The 19,919-nt window shown below is 47.6% G+C and overlaps 1 protein-coding gene across 2 annotated transcripts in view; it reads right to left on the reverse strand.

The window, feature by feature from the left end:
- The window catches only part of LRRK1 (leucine rich repeat kinase 1), a 917,814-nt gene that overhangs the window by 212,156 nt on the left and 685,739 nt on the right, over positions 1-19,919 (reverse strand). For both annotated transcript variants that reach the window (XM_078683102.1, XM_078683103.1), the window contains exons 22-23: positions 7,964-8,127; positions 4,343-4,482 (exon numbers count right to left, since the gene is read on the reverse strand). In XM_078683102.1, the coding sequence (XP_078539228.1) occupies positions 4,343-4,482; positions 7,964-8,127 (304 nt within the window). The remainder of the gene's footprint in view (positions 1-4,342; positions 4,483-7,963; positions 8,128-19,919) is intronic.

A 19,919-nucleotide genomic window follows, 5' to 3' on the forward strand; every position in this document is an offset into this window, starting at 1 on the left:
CCTAGGCAGGACCTGCACTGCAGTTGTCAAAGGCTTCTTTTGAGTCCCAGGTGAGGGTGGGTAGTGTCACAGGAGGTTGCTGGAACTTAGAAACTCTGGCAATCGTGGTCCCTAGGCCATGACAAATTGCTTCCACCCTTCCTGCAACTTCTGGTGTATTGCAGCATCATACATAACCTTCCATCTTTCAACTAGAAAATGCAGTTTGGCAGCTTCTTAGTGAGGCACATATGTGATTTACAGACTAGCCTCTATTCCGATTGAGGATGTGTTTTAGCAGTTTAACAGGCTACTGCTAGTCTTAATTTTATTGCCATTGTACAATATTTAATACCATCTCAAAAGCTATGGAACTGTAGGCCATTCTAGGAAAATACAGATATCTTATGTGAGGTAACCTCTGATTGACACCTATCCAGATAAGCACTAATGTAGTTCCAAGTTGGTAACCAACTAGGCCTTTTTCTGAATAAAGATATTTAGGATACAGGGCTCTATAAAGTTGTGATGATAAATAAAGAGAGTAAAGGTTGCATCTCCTCATATGTTTCCTATTTTCATTTTTTTGTTACTGGATTGAGGATACTACTGCCACCATTGTTAGCAGGTTCCACTCTGATCTAAACTAGAATAGGTTATCCTATAAAATTGCATTATAGTTACGTTTTAGTTCAGGTGCGGATATTCGGGCTGCCTCTAAATACAAGGCACAGATCTCTTAGTATCTGTTTGACCATTCTGCATCCTATTGTGTACTTGTGTGCTCTGAATCTGACTAAGAGTGATGGGCTGCGCAATGTTTGTGGTTAATTGTGATATATTGTATTTGCATTTTTATAGTGCTTACTACCTTGGGTGAGGCATTAAAGCACTAGGACAGGAAGCACACTGCTCCGTAACCTAAAGTTAGGGTTTAATCTAGTGGTTACTATTCATTGCTAAATATTTGTTGGTTATTGGCTTAGTCTTGTTCTTCAAGGAAACTGAAGACTTTTCTCTAGTTTCAAGTAGTTGATGAACTACTTCAATAAGAGTTAAGTATAATTTATTAGAGTGATTTAATGTAAGTGGAAAATAAGATTGATAACATAGGGTGAAGGAGGATAAATATTGAGAGATAGCAAGGAGAGGTTAAGCAGAATGAGATATTATAATTTATGTGAGCATGATGAGTAGACAGATTAGGTAGGTTTTGGTGTTACAGGAAGAGTTACTCCAAAGGAGTTTGATCAATGAAGGCATTGTCCTTCACTAATATGCTAACACCATGCAACTGTATCTAAAATCCTCCACATGAGTGGATGTCTAACTCTTCAGGAACTGTCTATCTCACCGTAAAACTTTGAGGCATGAGAACTTCCTTCTTCTTAACCCACATAAAACAAACTGTCTCCTCCTCTCAACCTCAACCAAATGCATATTTGACGTCATGCTTCTTGGCTCTCCAAATCTGGGGGGCCTTATGCCCACAACAACTTCATCAAATCGTTCGGCTTCACACTATCTACCCGCAATTTTATCTCTCATACGAGCCAGATGGCAAAGCAACAAACATTTATTGCTGTACACTAAAAACATTATTCCCTTATCCCTCCTGATCTGCTAAAAATACCCCTTCAAACTGTGGTCAATTCTTGTTTTGATTTCAGCCATACTCTTCTCAATAGAGTTCCTCAATCACTATTGGCCCTGCACAGAGCAGTGCTCAACTTCACAGCCAGGGACGTTCCTTCAGTAGGAACATTTGATCACATTTCACCTATCTTCTACTAACTACATTGGCGCCCTATTTCAGCAGAATTACATTTCAATCTGCTGCCTTGTCCACAAAGACGGTTAATGATAACAATCCACCCTACCTTGTAGTCTTACTAATGATTTGATGATTTTGGCAGTCAATGGAGTCTAAAATGTCAGAATTCTCTCCTACGATGCTTATAACTTGTAGTGCTTATTCACAGTCTTTCCTCAGGGGCACCCTTCAAGCTGGAACTCTCATCCTCCAGTCCCTCAGAACTTTGATACCATAAGCTACCTTCTAAAAACATGCAAAGGGCCATATATATCTTCAAACAATACTTACTGGAATTTATGGCAACAAATTGATAACTTGTCTCTCAAGCATGGATCAACGTTCTTGGATCAACGTTCTTTACACTTGCTAATGTTCCCCATTTCCATCGCAATATAACCCCCTATTACTTCAGAAGGTTTTATTGGAAAGTACCCTAGTACGGCAGAGGTCCAGGAGTGCTGCATAAATGTCAAAATAATTCATTAAATAATAATCCTAAGTACCAGAAACCTCAGAACATTATCTAATGTGAGAAAATCAATCAGCACTAGAAGAACAGTCCTGTGGCTCTGTAATTTCAATCAGGTGAAATATTCTAGCAGGGGTAAGCTAGGAAGTTTGAGGGATGAAAGTAGTTCTACTTTTTCTATTTGTAGAGGCTTGGTGACTTAAATGAGAACCTGTAGGCTGTAGACCTAATGCAGATTATGATGCAACCAGAATCACAAGAAAAATCAAAACCACAAGTTAGCAGAATAGTAGTAACTTAGGCGCCTTAATGAAAAGAAGGTGACTTCTCGGTTGCTGTAGACACAGATGGGGAAAGTTTCACAGTTTGTGTTCCAGGTAATAAAGTGCGTATTCCAACATGCTTTTTTTCACTATGGAAATTCGGAGGAATAGCTGATTGCTATACCTAAAGGATGACTGTCAGGTACTTCTTGAATTACTCTTTAGTATTAGAGGCAGAAAGTTGGGAAGCTGATCCTTTGCTTCACCACTAGCCAGTTTAGTTTTTTTGCAGCCAAATTTACGTGACTGGACATTTTTTACTGACTTATTACTCTAAATTCTGGATGTGCTGCAGCTTCTTAGAGGTTTGTCAGGGATACCTAAGAATAGGCCATTGCAGTAGACACCTAGCCTATGAATACCTCTGCGTGCACGAGCTTAGGTATATATGAAAATATATTTGTTAAAGAGTGCAGGATATACATAATCTAGATTAAATGGTGCTGAATTGGGCCTTGAATCAGACCAACTCCACAGAGTGTACCCGTTGATGAGCATAAGGGGTTTCACTAAAAAGTGTAGCAACAACACAGTAAAATGCACCTTAAGCGAGACAAAACAATGAGAAACTAATTTAAAAATATTTAATCTTCAGAAAATACTTTATCCAAAAACTGAATCTAGTGCATCAAAATCTTAGAGAGGGTTTATGTACAGGAACTCATCTATTACAGAAAAGAATCATAACAATCTATATACTAGTATACAACCTTATTGATAACCCCACCCCCTTGACCCCTTTATGAGAAAACACATCTAAAACCATCAAATATGCATTATATACAAAAAAGAACAAAGTAAAATAGGTGAGGAGCTTACAACTGAGAGGACATAGAGGGTACAGTGGTTTGCTCTGAACACTCTTGGAGAAATACCCAAAGATTAATACTCTCAAATAAAGCCAACCTCTTCGATGTTTAAATTGGTCACTGTTTCAGTCCCCGTTGCAATTTAAAAAAAGACTATCATCAGGAAATATTTCTCCAGTCACCTGTAAGAACATACAAGAAGTTTTCATACCTCCTCATAATCAATTACCATCAACCTTACTACAAACAACACAAGGCACTACACTAAAGTGAGAATTGAAGAACAGGTAACTTATCAGTGCGGTCAGTCTCTGATTAAAGGGCCCATTCCCTGCAAATCCAAAAGTACAGGTGATCTCAAGCAGAGTATTCTGAAATAGAAATGGGGGATATTGGTTACAGAGACCTTGTGGTAGTAGGGAAGGAACTCTCCTGTAGGGCTGCAGATTCTGAAACGGGGAATTTGGCGTCACAAACCAGCCCCAAGCTACCATTGTAAGGGTGTGTGTAGGCACCTATATTGTCAGTACCAGTAGCTAAAGCCTGGCATTAAACAGGGATTGCTTCCTTCACTGTGCCACCTAGTTCACATTCTCAAATGCACCGATTTCATGATGAAACAATTGCAAATAGCTCTCTTTCGTCCTGGCATACTACAATGAGACTGTCAAAGAGAAAGATGACCTCAATGAAATATAAACTTCCGACTCAATCTGCAAACGCAAGACAGTGAAGCAGAGATTGGTTTTCTTTTACAAAGCAGAACTGCAGACCAAGCCAGCTGGCTCAGCCTTCTCTCTGAAGAGAATATATACTTACAGATTTTTTTTTCACCTCATGTAACCACAAAGCAGATGTCCTGTGAGGTGAAATCTTTGAAGCTCAAACAAATGAAACTAAACAATTCACTGCAAACAAAATACCCAGAAATTCAGAGTCACCTTACCTGGAAACCACTGATCTATGAGCGAGTTCACATGGTCTGTGATAAAAGCCATTGCTGAAAAATCTCGCATTTCGGACTGGCAAATCAATTTTATGCCTTCGCTCTTCTTCTTATTCCAATAAAAATCCGATGATTCAACACTAGACAACAAAGAGAAACGTATCAATGATTCTGAGCGACAAAAGCTGGGTTACACAGAAGTGATCCGAGTCATGAGCAGCATTAGGGGTTGGACGTAATCTTGGTTAGAAATGAGATATGTTGCAATGTGAACTAGAGGAATGTCGCTTCTAGTGGCAGTAATGAAGGAAGGCTCCTAGGGCCATGATTATACATTCAGCACAGCAGAATTCCCTTCTGGGATTCTTGGCCGCTCAATCACGCATGAGCCATTGTTTCCCCATCTGGATATTCACCATGTACAGGAACAAATAATCTGAGTTTACCTGCTGGAAAAGCTGGTGGGTAAATTTGCCCTGGGAAACTGTGGCATTCCACATTCAACCTTCAGCCAAGACATGGGGGAGCATATAATGATCCCCTCACAACCTAACATGTTCTCCTTTCCTCCCTGATCTCAGCAAATTCTTCACTTTATCCTTCACCTGCATAGAAGCCAATGTGTACATTTACCACCTGATCAAGCAGGCTGTACAAATGTGTGCTTCAATCCCCTCAGTATAGGAAATAATGTGCCCAATAATTCCAGGTGTGCACAGTCATTTACCTAATCCAAGGGGTTGATCTCATGACTGAATGGTTATAGTAGGGTGCTACTGCAAAGTACCTATAACAGTGGGTGCACCCCACCTGTACCGTGCAACTCATAACAAGGGCTTAATCAATTAACAAGGTAGGCTATGGGAATGATACTATCAGGCTACAAGAAGTAGCTCTTCTCAAAGGATGCTTACAGACGTGCTACTGATAGTGTAGTCACTACCTGGTAAACTGAAATAATCACTCTGCAGGTAAGTAAAACATTAGTGATCTGCCACCAGAGATCATGGGTAGAGTGCCTGAGCTAGCCAAAGATCACAAGCAGGTCTCCTGAGACAGCTACCGCCAGGGTCACTGAGAGTTTGACCAAGTTAACTACTCTAGAATCTACTTAAAGGTTGCTTGAGGAAAGTGGCCCCACAAAGTCACTTACAGTTTCCATAAGGTAGCTGAGTGCAAAATCACCACAATATTAGCTGTGATAACTGCGCTAACATCACCAAGATAATAATTGTGATAAGTGCCTTACTAAGGCACTTACTATCATCAGATGTGAGAGCTCGGTAAAGTAACCTACAGATTAGTGGAGGCAACTGTCTTGTAAAGTTACAAAAGTAGCACTAGAAGTGCCAGACCTAAAATTTACCAAGAAAGCAAAAAACCTGCTCTCAAAGTCACGAAGAAGCTAGCGTACACAAAATTGATATATTACATTTCTTCCTACTGTCTTTGCTCCCTCCTTTTTTTCTTCTTTTTCCCTTTTCCCTGCTCCTCGAAAATAAAATGCTTTTGGTATATACTACCCAGTTGAAAAAATAAATACAAATTCCAAAATAACTCAACTACATGGTATTGAAGTTAAAAGCCCTGTCAATTAACCAACACATTGAGCATGATTCACAAAGGGCATCCGCTCTCCTGGGGGAGGCCCCAAAGTCGTGGGGGAGTCTCTGCACTCGGGTGCAATCTCCACAATGAGACGGCGGAGATGTCACCCGAGTGAGGAGACTTGCCCACGACTGCGGGGCTTCCACCTTGAGTGTGGAGGCCCTTTGAGAATCAGGCCCAAAATTTACAATAGCTGCCCTGTAAAATTATCCACTGATAACCCAAAGTAATAGTCCAGTAAAATCACCTACATGTGCTTTTTGCCACACTCTGCACCTCATTGTGAGTGGCCTAGTTATATATGCGATAATTATTGCATCAACAAAATCAGTCTTGAGGTGCTCAGAATTTATGAAGTACGGTGGTTGGAATTTATGGGGTAGGCCCAGTTTTGGCGATAAAATGGGGCCTAACATGCAGGTTTTAGTGTCTACCCCACCACATTTCACGTTTTCCAAATTTTTCCTTCTCCTTTTAAAAATCCGACAGTTTGGACCAACCGAGAAGGAACGGTGGTTGCATTTTTATCACACTTGTTTATGCCGGTGCAATAAAATATGCAAAACAAATAATTCTGATTTGTGTGGTACCAGGAGTTACTGTACATTTCGCAAATTTCGAGCCACTCACAATGAGCTAGTCTGCTAATGTAGCCTAAGAATTCTCTAAGGTAGCTATTGATATAACCGCCAACAAATCAAAATGAGAAAGAAGTCCGATAACGCAGTCTACAAACTAAGGAAAGGTACCTGTACATTAAAGTGCAGGTTATTTGTGGTAACTGTACTGTTGAGACGTCTGCTGCAAATCTGTTGTAACAGTTGTTAAGTCATCTATACGTTACAACTGATAAATTCGCTGATAAATCGGTGTAAAGCTAAATATTCTCTGATACTGTTTGTAGTGTAACACAATCATGAACAGGGCCGGACTGGGAACCACAACCGGCCTTGGCAAAGTGCTCGGCCGGCCCCCCTTTACCACTTGGGGAGGTTGGAGGTGCCGCCGAGCTCTTTGCCGGGCCGGTTTGCGGCTTATTTTGGTACAGGGTCGATTTAGCAGCTATGCTGCAAAAACGGCCCTGTAACAAAAATGGCCCCCAGGGGCCCAAGACCGTCCCAAACCCGTGCGGCGCACCGGGGGATTGCCCTGTGCCCGCTATGGCCGGTCCGGCCCTAAGTAACTGGCCTTTGAATTAATCTATAGATTACATGTTGTAAAGTCAACAGTATGGTGCGGTGCCGCTAGACACCCTCAACGGCCTCTCCCCCCCCACACCTGAGGCCACCCGACAGCAAACTCTGTAGTCAAGCAACCTACAACCCGCCACACTTACGTCTGTTTTCTCTTTCTTACTCTCGTCTTTTCTCCTACTTACCTATATACACTATCTCTTCTGTCCGACGGAGGCAACGCTTATGAACCTTTAGGTAACGCCAAGAACTCAAGTTGATTATGTATAACCATCACTCAAGCGTCTCAGCAAGCCAGAATGTGTCAATATTTATGCTTGTAACGACAACAAGACCAGTATTGCCTTCGTCCTGCTTACTCTGTACTGTGTTGTAAAAATGTATTTCTAATAAAATCTTTTTGAAATCAAAAAAAAAAAGTAAAGTCAACAGTATCTGAGACAACTGCCCTGCAAAACTCAGAAAAATGTTCTGAGATGCCTGCACTTTAAAGTCACCTACATGTTACCTGTGCCTACTGCTCTCTACAGTTACCTAGAAATTACCGGACATAATTGCATTGAAAGATCACCATGGACTAGCTGGAATACCCAACCTCCAGTTTATACGTGACCACTAGCACAAAACTCCAAAACTCAACATGTGATTGCTTAAGATCGCTGCTTCATCCAAATGTATACACTACCGGAACCAAACATAACACACAGATTGATTTGCAGGACTCACGTTTAAAGACCACTAGCAGATTACCTGTGGTACCTAACCTGCCATAGACACATTAACTGAGGTAGAGCTCCTCCAAACAGCTCTGGTGAATTACCTGAGGTAGCCGCCATCAAAGGTCACGAGCAGGCCTTCTTGCCAGTAGACGGTCTGAGTTCTCTTCACCCTGAACGTACTACACCGATTCCTATGGTTTCCAGCAAAACTGTAAATAGCAACCTTTCTGTTCCTGGACTTGGTGTTCTTCTTATTTTCATAGAGCTGAAAGACATATACTTAGGATGAAACAAATGTGGAAAACCTAAAATGTTACACTGCACCATGTGTTCGGAGAACTAAACAATAAAGAAGAGGTGTATCCTTTCTTCATTTGTTCTTGCAAAAAGATGTACATAGCTACACAATAAAAATAAAAAATTAAACAGGAATTATAGGTGTTAATCAATAGTGTAGTACTCAAAAAAGAACACAAGTCCAAAGGCTGAATTTGGATTCCAGGGTGGTGCCCGCTCCTTCGAGAAGAATCCTTCTCCACCTTAAGAAGTCTATTCCAGGGATGTCCAACGTTGGCCTATGCGTAGCAGATCCATGGTGGATTTTCAGGATAGCCACATACATTACATTAACATACAATTCATCTAAATGAAACTAATCAACACAGTCTGTAGATATCCTGAAAATTAGAAACAAATCCAACTCTATTGGACCGACGCTGTAGACCCATGTCCGTCACTGCTTATGGATTTATTCAAATCAACCCATTTAGATGTTTCCAATGGTTTTGATTTCCAACATCTGTTACAAGGGCTTTACCTTCATTTACGAAGCTCTCTAGAAGTCCAGCCGGGACAAAGTGAGAAAAGCGGCCCCTACCACTCTTGTGGCAGCCTGGCATCCATGATTCCTAGCCATCAAAATAGTCCTCTTTAAACAACAAGCATTATCAAAGCCAATAGGTCTAACTTTTAAGACCTAATGGCTTCGCCAAAAAGCATATGTTGCCAATACTGTACAGGATTGGTCAACGTAATGTGGGGCGGGGGAGGTAGGGGTTGGGGAGCACACAAGTGAGAGAGCAACACAGAGTGTGTGGTTTTAATTTGGACAGAAGAAGGCAACACAGAATATTGGAAGTCGAAGGGTGTTTTGCAGAGGGTAAACACATAAGGAAAAGATCAACATGGAGCACAGAGGGGTGCAGGGCAGGGATTGCAAGCAGAAATCACATGAGGGAAACCCAGGGGAGGTAGGCTGGAAAGCACACACACATGTACACGAGGGAGAAAGCAACTTGGAGCACTGTGTTCGACGTTGTGGAAATTTTTATTTGTTTCTTTATTTATTTTGTGTTTTTATAGAGTGCGAACTTGACCTGTGAAGGTATCAGAGCGCTTTACATGGTATACAGTGATGAAAAAACAAAAGGTTTAAAGTGCAGAAATATACAAGATCAACATGTAAGGCTACAATCACCGTCAGAGTCTGTAACAACAAAGGAGCCATATGATCTCGGAGTGAAGAGTTGGTGACCTGGGAAAGCAGTAGCCTTAGATTAGTCAGGCACAATGTGGTGGTTGAGGGCAGGCCTTACACAAGGAATTTACCCAAGGTTTTGGCCTCCTTTTTGAAACGTGCTAGAGAAGGGGTTCTTCTGATGGCAGGTGGGAGAGAGTTCCAAATTCTTGGTGCTGCTCTGGGGAACTTACTGTTGTAGGTTCTTTTTTTCTGGAAGGAGGCGGGTTGTAGTAGGATGTTTGTAGCGAACCGGGAGTTCCTGCTTCCTCCGGATATCACAAATTTCTGTGCCAGACAAGCAGGGGAGTTTGTGTATAGAGCTTTGTGTATAATGCATGCAAGTTTCAGCTGAATTCTGGCCTCTAGAGGGAGCCAGTTCAACGCTTTCATGTGCGGCGAGATGTGGTTGAACTTCCTGGTGCCTGTAAGTAGTCTGGCGGTTGCGTTGAGGCAGACTTTTAGAGGCGCTAAGGAGATCTTGGGTAGACCTGTGAGGGTGGAACAGCCATATTCCAGTCTAGAGATGACTAGTGCTTGAACTGTGATTTTTAAGTCAGGAGCATTGATTAAAGGTTTCAGCTTCCAAAGGTAGCTCAATTGGAATCTGGCTGCTTTAGCCATCGAGTTAATGTGGTCTTGCATGTTCAGGTTACAGTCGAGGATTATGCCCAGGGATTTGGTAGAGTCCACAATGGTCGGTGGGCAGTTCAGGGCTGTGATGGCCTTGATCCACCTTTGAATCTCCGGGTTGGCTTTCGAAGGGGAGATTAGGAGAAATTCAGTTTTCTTTGCATTAAGATTGAGTTGGTTATTGGATAGCCATTGGACAGTCAGTTTCAGGGTCTCATTCAGGGAGAGGATCTCCTTGAGCGAATAGATATTGTTGTATATTTGGGTATCGTCCGCATACATATGGTAGGAGATGTTGGCGGTACGGAGAACTTTGGTGAGTGGCTCTAGGTAAAGATTAAAGAGGGTGGTGGTAAGAAAGTGAGTTTCTGTTGCAGTACCCCCTACTTTCTGCCTGATACCTGATGCACTTTTCCCTTGGTGTGCCCTGGGTCCCTGCCAATAAGGTACCCAGGGCCTGTGTTCCTTCCCTAAAACTGTGTTAAAACTAAAACCCATTTGGCATCTCTGGCCACCTGCCAGCCCCTAATAAATGGTAACCTAGGTACCCAGGGCATGGTGACCAGAGAAGACCCCTAAGGGCTGCAGCACTTATTGTGCCACCCCCAGGGGCCCTGTACCCTGGCACCCACACACTGCCTTTGCAGGCTGAGTGCCTAAGTACAGAATTAAACAAAGAGTCGACATGGCACACATCCCTGTGTGCCATGCCCACAAACCCACTGCCCTGGCATACTTCACTCAACCCTTTAGCTGGGTGCCCTATGCCAATGGTGTGGGCACAGGTACATGAGCCCTGTGCCCCTACAGGACCCAGGGCCATTCCTGGGCCCTGTAAGTGCAGTGATGTCATTAAGAGTATATGGTGCGACGGAGGTCGAACTCCACAACACCATAATGGCTACACTGAAGACTGACAAGTTTGGTATCAAACTTCTCGGCACATTAAATCCACCCGCATGCCAGTGTGCGATTTAATGAAAAATGCACCACAGAGGGCATATTAGAGATGCCCCCTGAAACCGAACCACAATCCACGTCTGGACTGAGAGGCTGCCACGCAGCAGATATGTTGCTGGACCCCTGGGTGGAGAGGCCCCCGCTCTCCTGGGCCTGCAACAATGCACATCCTGGACGAGATGCTAGGTCTCCTCCCCAAGGATGGGCAGGGGGAAGCTTCAAAGGCCTGACGCCTCTGTGAGCTTCTCCAGATCATTTGCTGTACCCAGCAACTGGCCCCCACCAGTCCTGACCCCCACTCTGGCGGGCAAACTGGTGTGAAAAACTAAGTCAGGAAATGGGGTGTGCCAGCCTGCGCCAACTCCACCCCTCAGCTGGAGGAGGCGAGGTGAAGCACGACCCCGGGCTCCGGCCATCTTGAAGATGGGGAGCCCTACACAATCACAGCTAGGCTCCTGCCCTCCTCCCACAGGAGAGGAGCAGGCTAGGGGGCGTACCCACCCCAGGACAGAGACCTATTGGTCCCTGCCCTTGCCCTACCTGTAACGCCCATAAATTCAGCATTTAGGGGCTCCCAGAACCTTTCTTCCTCAGATCCAGATTACAAAACAAGAAAGAAGATCAAGGAACATGAAGACCTGCCGTGCAGCTGCTAAAAAGAGGAGGACACCAACTGATTTGGCCCCAGCCCTACCGGCCTGTCAAACCTCGAACCTGCTCCTGTTAAACCCCGGCATCTCCAGTGGTCAGCAACCTCAAAAACCCCGGAGGATCTGACTGCCTTGTGACTCTGACTACCTGGGTCTTCCACGAGCAGTGGTACTACTCAAAGCAAGCAACAAGCCCTGGCATCAGCCCAGAATCGCGAACCCTGCACACTCTGCACCCATCAAGCCTGGCCTGTGCTGGAGTGAATCAAGACCCTGAGGACGTCCCCCCCCCGGCAATTCTGACCTGGAATCCAGTGTCCAAGAACCCTCCTCAATGACCCAGACGACACCTGCAGCCTCAGGACAAAGGACCCCTCCGACAGCAACCAACAGGGGGGTAAGATTTCCCGACCTCAAAAGACACCCCTGCACCTGGCGTCCCACGGCCCCCTGTGCCAAACTCCTGGGTGCCTGCCTATCCTCCAAGATCCCAACTTTCCCCTCGAAGTGTTGGTCGCTCCAGAAGATCCTCCGTCCCCGAGCCTGCAGCCTTTGTTCCCTTTTCAAGATCTCCATTGAATAACATTGAGCGCCCGACCGCTCAAAAGCACCCTGCACCCAGCCGCCCGAGTGCCCCTGACAGTGCAACCTGTACCCTAACCTACTTTCCCATTTGCCCTGAGCAAGTGACCAGGAGCCCAGCTCCCACAGCCGCGTGGCCTGCTAGCCAGCAGCCACCAACCGAAGGCCCTCTGCCTCTCATTGGATAACATTGGGCCTAACTACCTCTGCACCCGGCCGCCCCCGTGCCGCTGAGGGTGTACTAACTGTACCTACCTGACCCTGAGGGACCCCTGAGTCTATGCCCAGAAGCCCAGTCGAGTACTCACCTGAAAACTGATGACTCACTTTCCTGCCATAGCATAACACTGACTGGTTTGACTCGAAAAGTGTGAAGTTTTGAAACTTTAAAATATGCATCTAAAATCAGCCGAATAACAAATTTCGAATTACTCACTTGTGATCAGGAGAGTAGCCAATACTGTACCTTGTAGCCCAGTACTGAACCACAAAAGTAATCACAACCGTGTTTGCTAGTTATCTAAATTTCTGCCATAGGAAACCATGACATGTTTTTCTGTGAAATTTCTTTTAAGTGTGAAGTTTTGAAATGTTAAAATAATCATCTAAAATCAGCCGAATATCGAAATCCGAAGTACTCACCTGTAATCAGGAGAGAAGCCGGTGCTGTATCTAGTAGCCCAGTACTGAACCGCAAAAGTAATCACAACCGTGGTTACTAGTAATCTAAATTTCATCCATAGGAAACCATTGACTGTTTTTCTGTGAAATTTCTTGTCTACTTTTGAAAATTACAAATATTCCTTAAAATTCGTACCAACTACTAAAACGTTAATACTTACCTGTCTTAGGTAGAGACCCCAGTGCTGAACCTAGGAGTCCAGTACTGGATTACAAAAATAACGAGAACCTACTTTACCTGTGCTTTGAATTTCCTTCCATTGGATAACATTGCTGGTTTTTCACTGAAAAGTTTCTGTCAACTTTTAAAATACCTTTATATTCTTTAAAAATCATTGCAATAACTAAAACGTTTTTACTAAACTGTTTTCAGCTTAGACCCCAGGACTGAATCTAGGATCCAGTCTAAAAGTTACAAAAGTAATCTATAAAGTAACTAGTTGCATTTATGTAGAAATACCCATTGAGCTCAATGTTAAATTGTGTTTAGAATTGTGTTGCCTACTGCAACCATTGTACCAATTGTGTTTCCAAAGTTTATTGCAAAGTAATTACATGAGAGTACTCTTATTAAGAAAAAGTATATTTGATACCTGTTGGTTCTAAAAATAAAACAACTATATCTTTGGATATAAAAATAATTGGCCTAGAGTTCAGTTCTTGAGTGTGTGAAACCTTTTGCTGACTGAGTGTGTACAACAAATGCTTTACACTGTCCTCTGGTACTGCCTTACTGCTCGACCAAGCTACCACTTTAGAGAGTAAGGTCAGACCTGACTTTAACCTCTGTTATACCTCTGGGGATTGTGGACTCTATACACAATGTACCTTACTTTGGTCCAGTACATATAGAGCCACTTTCTCACAGTGGGGGACAGGGTGGAACCTTGGGGGACTCCGACCGTGACCGGGGTGGGAACTGATAGGTTGCCGTTGATGAGGAATCTCTGAGAGCGGTTGTGGAGGAAGGACCTGAACCATTCCATTACCACGCCATCCAGACCCATCCTGAATTTGAGGCGTTCAAGTAGTTTTTCACGGTTGACCGTATCGAAGGCGGAGGATTGATCAAGGAGGATTAGAAGGCAGGTTTTGCTTTGGTCTAGGGCTTGGAGGGCATTGTCCACTATGTGGAGCATAGCAGTTTCAGTGTTGTGCCCTGGTCTGAATCCAGACTGAAAGTCATCAAGTAGGTGGAAGTTGTTGATGTGCTGACTTAGTTGCTGTTGTACACACTTCTCCAAAACTTTGGCTAATAGCGGGATATTGGAGATAGGTCTGATATTGTCAGGAGAGGCTGCGTCCAGTGAAGGTTTTTTCAAAATAGGGAGGACTTGGCCGGCTTTCAAAGGGTCTGGGATCAAACCCTGCTGGAGAGAGGCGTTGATAATTGTAGTCCAGCAAGGAACGATGGATTGGGAGGCAGCAGCGAGGCAGTTGGAAGGTAGCGGGCATTGAGGTGGTTATTTGGTTTTAAGGTAGAGAGGATTTTTAAGATGGAGTCTTTGTTATAGATTCGAAGTCAGTCCAGCTGGCTTGGTTTTTAGGAGAGGCCAGGATGGTTGGTGCGGAAGAATGGGGCAGAACAGCAAGGGTTTGGGAGTAGGTGGTGGTACTGAGTTTAATTCCTAATGGCGAGATTTTATTAGCGAAGGAGAATTCATCTGACGATATTAGAGATTTGGGGGATTCTTTCGGTGTTTTAGCCAGTTTATTAGATTGTAGTTTGACCAGTTCAAAGAGCTTTTGGGGTCTATTCTTGGCGTTCCCCAGTTCTGATCTGAAATATTCTTTTTTGCAATTAAGCATGTGCTTATTGTAGGCATTTCTCGCCTGGCAGAGAAGTTTTAGATGCGTTGCAGAGGGGTGTTGTCTCCAGATTCTTTCAAATTGCCGTAGGGATCTCCTCTCCATATTGAGGGAGCCAGTTAACCAAGGGTTTCTATCTTTGATTTGTGTTCTTTTTAATGTAAGAGGGGCAAGGTCGTCCAGAATGTTTGAAATGGATGACGAGTAATGCTCATTGAGGTCGCTGACCGTGGTTATGTGCGAGGGGGGGAGGTCAGATTTGCAGCGGGCCTCTAGTTTCATTAGGACGAGGTTCTTAGTATCTCTGGTCCAGCGTTTGGGAATCACCGGTTGAGACGTGTTGCCGAACTAGGGGCCAGCCGAGTACTGGTCGTTCCCCTCCGTTTCAGAGACTTCCTCTTGAACTTGGCACACGACGTGCCCCTCGCCGGGCACCTAGGGCAGGATAAAACTTACAGCCGCCTGGTGACCCATTTCTACTGGCCGAAGATGCGCAACGATGTGCACAACCACTGCCGATCCTGTCCGACGTGTCAAGCCAGCGGGAAGAGCGGGGGAAAAGTCAAGGCCCCACTCCAGCCCTTTCCTGTGGTCACCACCCCCTTCGAGAGAGTGGGGATCGACATTGTGGGACCCTTGGACCCCCGCACCTCTCAGGGGCACCGCTTCATTCTCGTTCTGGTGGACCATGCCACCCGCTATCCTGAGGCCATCCCGCTCTGAACCATCACGGCCCCAGTAGTAGGCCGAGCCCCGATGGGGATCTTCTCCAGAGTCGGCTTCCCCCCAGAAGTCGTGAGTGATCGGGGTACAAACTTTATCTCCAAGCATATGCGATCCCTGTGGCAACAGTGCGGGGTCACATATAAGTTCACCACCCCGTATCACCCCCAAGGAAATGGACTTGTAGAACGGTTTAACCGAACACTGAAGGGGATGATCAAGGGCTTAGACGAGCCACTACGACGCAGATGGGACATCCTGCTGCCCTGCCTCCTGTTTGCGTATCGAGAGGTACCCCAGAAGTCCCTGGGGTTCAGCCCCTTCGAACTATTGTATGGGCACCCGGTCCGAGGCCCCCTCAGCCTGGTCAAAGAAGGCTGGGAGACGGCTGTCCGAGGTGCCCCACCAGATGTCTACCAGTACCTCCGGACACTCCGCAACCAGACTCGGAAGTTCCGGGAACTTGCCGAGGCCAACCTCGAGGCCAGTCAGGAGGAGATGAAACGCTGGTATGACCAGAACGCCTCATCCATCGAATTCGAGCCGGGCCAGAAAGTCTGGGTCATGTCCCCGGTTGAACCTTGTGCCCTCCAGGACAAATGGACGGGGCCCTTCAGAGCCCCGTCACTTACCTGGTGGACCTGGAATCCCCCCGGAACCCCCTCCGGGTTCTGCACGCTAACCGGCTCAAGCCGCACTTCGCCCGCACTGAACTAGGTCTACTGCTAGCGACCGATGACAGAGCTGAAGACGACTCCGAACCCGTACCAGATCTCATGAGCATCACCGAGAAAGACGGCTCCATCGAAGGGGTCACGCTCTCCTCTACCCTGACCCCAGAACAGCACCAAGACTGCCGAAAGCTGCTGGGGCAATTTGCAGACCTATTTTCCCTCACCCCTGGAGTCACCCGGTGGTGTGTCCACGATGTGGACACCGGAGACAACCCGCCTGTAAGACACCGAGCTTTCCGAGTGCCCGACCGCGTTCGGGCCTGCATTCAATCCGAAGTGGCCAAGATGCTAGCTCTGGGGGTAGTCGAACCCTCCGACAGTCCCTGGGCCAGTCCTGTTGTCCTGGTCCCTAAAGCCACCATCCCTGGCACACCCCCGGAGCTCCGGTTCTGTGTTGACTACCGGGGGCTGAATGCAGTCACCCGGACCGACGCCCATCCCATTCCCCGGGCGGATGAACTGATCGATCGCCTGGGGGCCGCCAAATATCTCAGCATCTTCGACCTCACGGCTGGGTATTGGCAGATCGGCCTCACCCCTGGAGCACAAGAGCGATCGGCCTTCTCGACCCCTGATGGCCACTACCACTTCAAAGTGATGCCCTTCGGCATGAAAAACGCCCCGGCCACCTTCCAGAGACTCGTGAACCGGGTACTGGCCGAACTAGAAGAATTCAGTGCCGCCTATCTAGACGACATTGCGGTGTACAGCCGCCAATGGGGTGAGCACCTGACCCACCTCCGGGAGGTCCTGTCGGCCCTCCGACGGGCCGGACTAACAATAAAGGCCAGCAAATGCCAGATCAGCCAAGGGTCCGTGACGTATCTGGGACACCAAGTGGGGAGCGGCCTGGTGGCTCCCCTCCAGCCAAAGATTGACGCCATCCGGGCCTGGGAGCCCCCGATCACCCAAACAGCCGTCCGAGCCTTCCTGGGGCTCACAGGATACTATCGGCGCTTCATAAAAGACTATGGAAGCATTGTGGGGCCCCTCACAGAACTGACCTCCAAGAGGCTACCCCAGAAGGTGCGCTGGACCCCAGAGTGCCAAGCAGCCTTCGAGGCTCTAAAGACTGCCATGTGCACCGCCCCTGTGCTCCAAGCCCCCGACTACAGCTGAGAGTTTGTGGTCCAAACCGACGCCTCGGAGCACGGCATTGGGGCGGTCCTCTCCCAAGTGAACCCTGAGGGAATCGACCTTCCCGTTGCCTTCATCAGCCGGCGGCTGCTGGCCAGAGAACAGCGCTGGAGCACCATCGAGAGGGAAGCCTTCGCCGTCGTGTGGGCACTAAAGAAGCTCCGGCCCTACCTCTTCGGCACCCACTTCCGGGTCCAGACCGGCCACCGGCCCCTGCGGTGGTTGATGCAGATGCGGGGAGAAAACCCGAAACTGTTGCGATGGTCCATCTCCCTGCAAGGGATGGACTTCACTGTGGAGCATCGCCCCGGCAACGACCACGCCAATGCTGACGGCCTGTCCCGATTCTTCCGCCTCGGCGAGGAGAATCCCCAAGAAGATGGGTGACTCTCCCCTGCCTTCAGCTGGGGGGGCGCGTGTTGGACCCGGCCTCATGGCGTGGTCCTACCCCTCCCGCATGGCGGGCCCAGGACGACATCGGCCCTCCACCCAGCATCGGGCAGCCCTTTTGCCCGACACTGCACGCCCCAACATTGCTGGTCCGGCCACCATCCCGGACCCCCACTACTGACCTGGCTCCATCGTGGGCCCCTCACGACCTAAGCACGAGGCCGCGCCCGACTCCATCTTGGGCCCACCACGTCACGACCACGTGGCCTCGGCCCCGGCCCAGGCCCCAGCGAAGCCCAGACATCGAGGCACCAAGATCCACCCAGGTGGTCGAGTGGCCACTCGACAGATCCCGGAGAAAAGGGAGTTTCGATGGCCCTCCAGCCGTCCCCGGACGCCTAGTATCGATCGCCCTCCGGCCTCCCTGGGCGCTGGCTCCACCCCCCTGCTGGGTGTCTGGACACCATCATCCCGGCCCCTCTGACCCCCAGGCGAGAGGGTCCAGACATCAAAGGACTCCAGTCCTATATCTGGGCCAGCCCCGGAGTAGGACGTCAGTTGTATCCTGGACTGGAAGCCCTGCTGACGCTGTCACGGCCGACACCAGAAGAACTCATTGCCTGTAACCTGAAGAGACCCTGAGAGCCTGCTGGCGCTGCCGCGGCCCACCTTTGCTGTACCATCTTAAGAGCCTGCTGGCGCTGCCGCGGCTGGACCACCTGAGAGCCTGCTGGCGCTGCCACGGCTGAACCATCTTGAGAGCCTGCTGGCGCTGCCGCGGCTGAACTATCTTGAGAGCCTGCTGGCGCTGCCGCGGCTGAACCATCTTGAGAGCCTGCTGGCGCTGCCGCGGCCCCCTCTCCGTTAAGACCACCTGTCGAGTCCTGCTGGCGCTGCCGCGGCTCGACCTCTCGGAACCCCCGGCTCGAGGATTGAGAGCTGTGCGCAGGGTATCCCTTCCTGTATCCATACCGAGACTGTCCCGCTACCCTGTCCCTTTTACGAGACTCTATAGATCCCTCGATCTGCCTGTATATACCGCTGAGACCCAGCAACCTTTATTCTTGATAAAGCCTAAGAACTTAACCTCTTGTGTGGTGTCCATTTGTAGTGTTGTGGTTACCCTGCTGTACGATCCTAGGAGAGGACCCTCACCCAGGAGGCCTCTCGATAACGCTTGGCTACTTCTCGACGGGTGGGTGGACCTAGGGGTGGTCAGTCAGACATCTTCTGCCTCCCCCGGGACCGCCTTTCTAACAAGACGACTTTGTCTTGCGGGTCCCAGGTAAAATGAAAGAGATGGAGGGATGGTCAGACCAGTCACAAGGGTCTATGGAGATAAGCTTGACTGCGGAATCCTTAGAAATGATCCAGTCAAGGATGGCCCCTTTTGAGTGGGTTGGCAGAGAGGGTGCTTGAGTCAGGGCTAGGTCAGTTAGGAGGTCTTTGATGGTGTTGACGTAGGATATGAGATGCATATGAGCAAGAGAGCAACTCCGACTCCAGGGGAGGAGAAGTACACACCACATAGGGTATTTTGGGTGGGGAGGAGAAGTACATAAGGGAGAGAGCAACACACTAGGCACACAAGGGAGAGAACAACACAGAAAGCAGTGGGAAGAATTACACACAGAAGAGACGTGGAAATCACATGCACTCTAATGGAGCACTTAACTTGAAAAAAATAATTTCAGTGGAAGGATACAAGTCAGACAGTTGAAAGGACGGTAAAGAGGGCATGCTCCAGGGAAGGGAAAAACACAAGAAAAACTATTGAATAAGAAGCAAGCAAATAAGACTGAAAATAAAGTCAACCTATGGTGTAAAATAGGTGGGATCAAAGCCCAATGTACCTTTTTGGTAAGCCCTTAAAAAGTCTTTCATGGGGGGCATAGCCAAGTGGTCAAACATGGCAGACACACTTTAGACTAGTTCCCGTAGCCCTATGCTATATCCGACACATATCCTGCTGAATTGGCCCTTCAAAACGAATTTGTGCACCCACAGAGAAATCCCGACCCAACTGGCACAAACAGGTAGGCAAGCGACAACATACTGGGGCTGTACGCAGAGAGGTCGGCAGACGAGGTGCGGTGGCCTAGACACGAGATCGGCTTGGAGATCGGGGGCCTGTAAAGGGCTCCGGGAGATCATCGGTGGAGCTGCGTGCCCCCGCAGAGGCCGGTGAGTGAAGCAACGTTGCTGCTGCTGGGCCCATTCATTGATGGGTGCGCAGGGGATC

Source organism: Lissotriton helveticus, chromosome 3_1 (genome assembly GCF_964261635.1).
Source record: "Lissotriton helveticus chromosome 3_1, aLisHel1.1, whole genome shotgun sequence".
Lineage (NCBI taxonomy): Eukaryota > Metazoa > Chordata > Amphibia > Caudata > Salamandridae > Lissotriton > Lissotriton helveticus.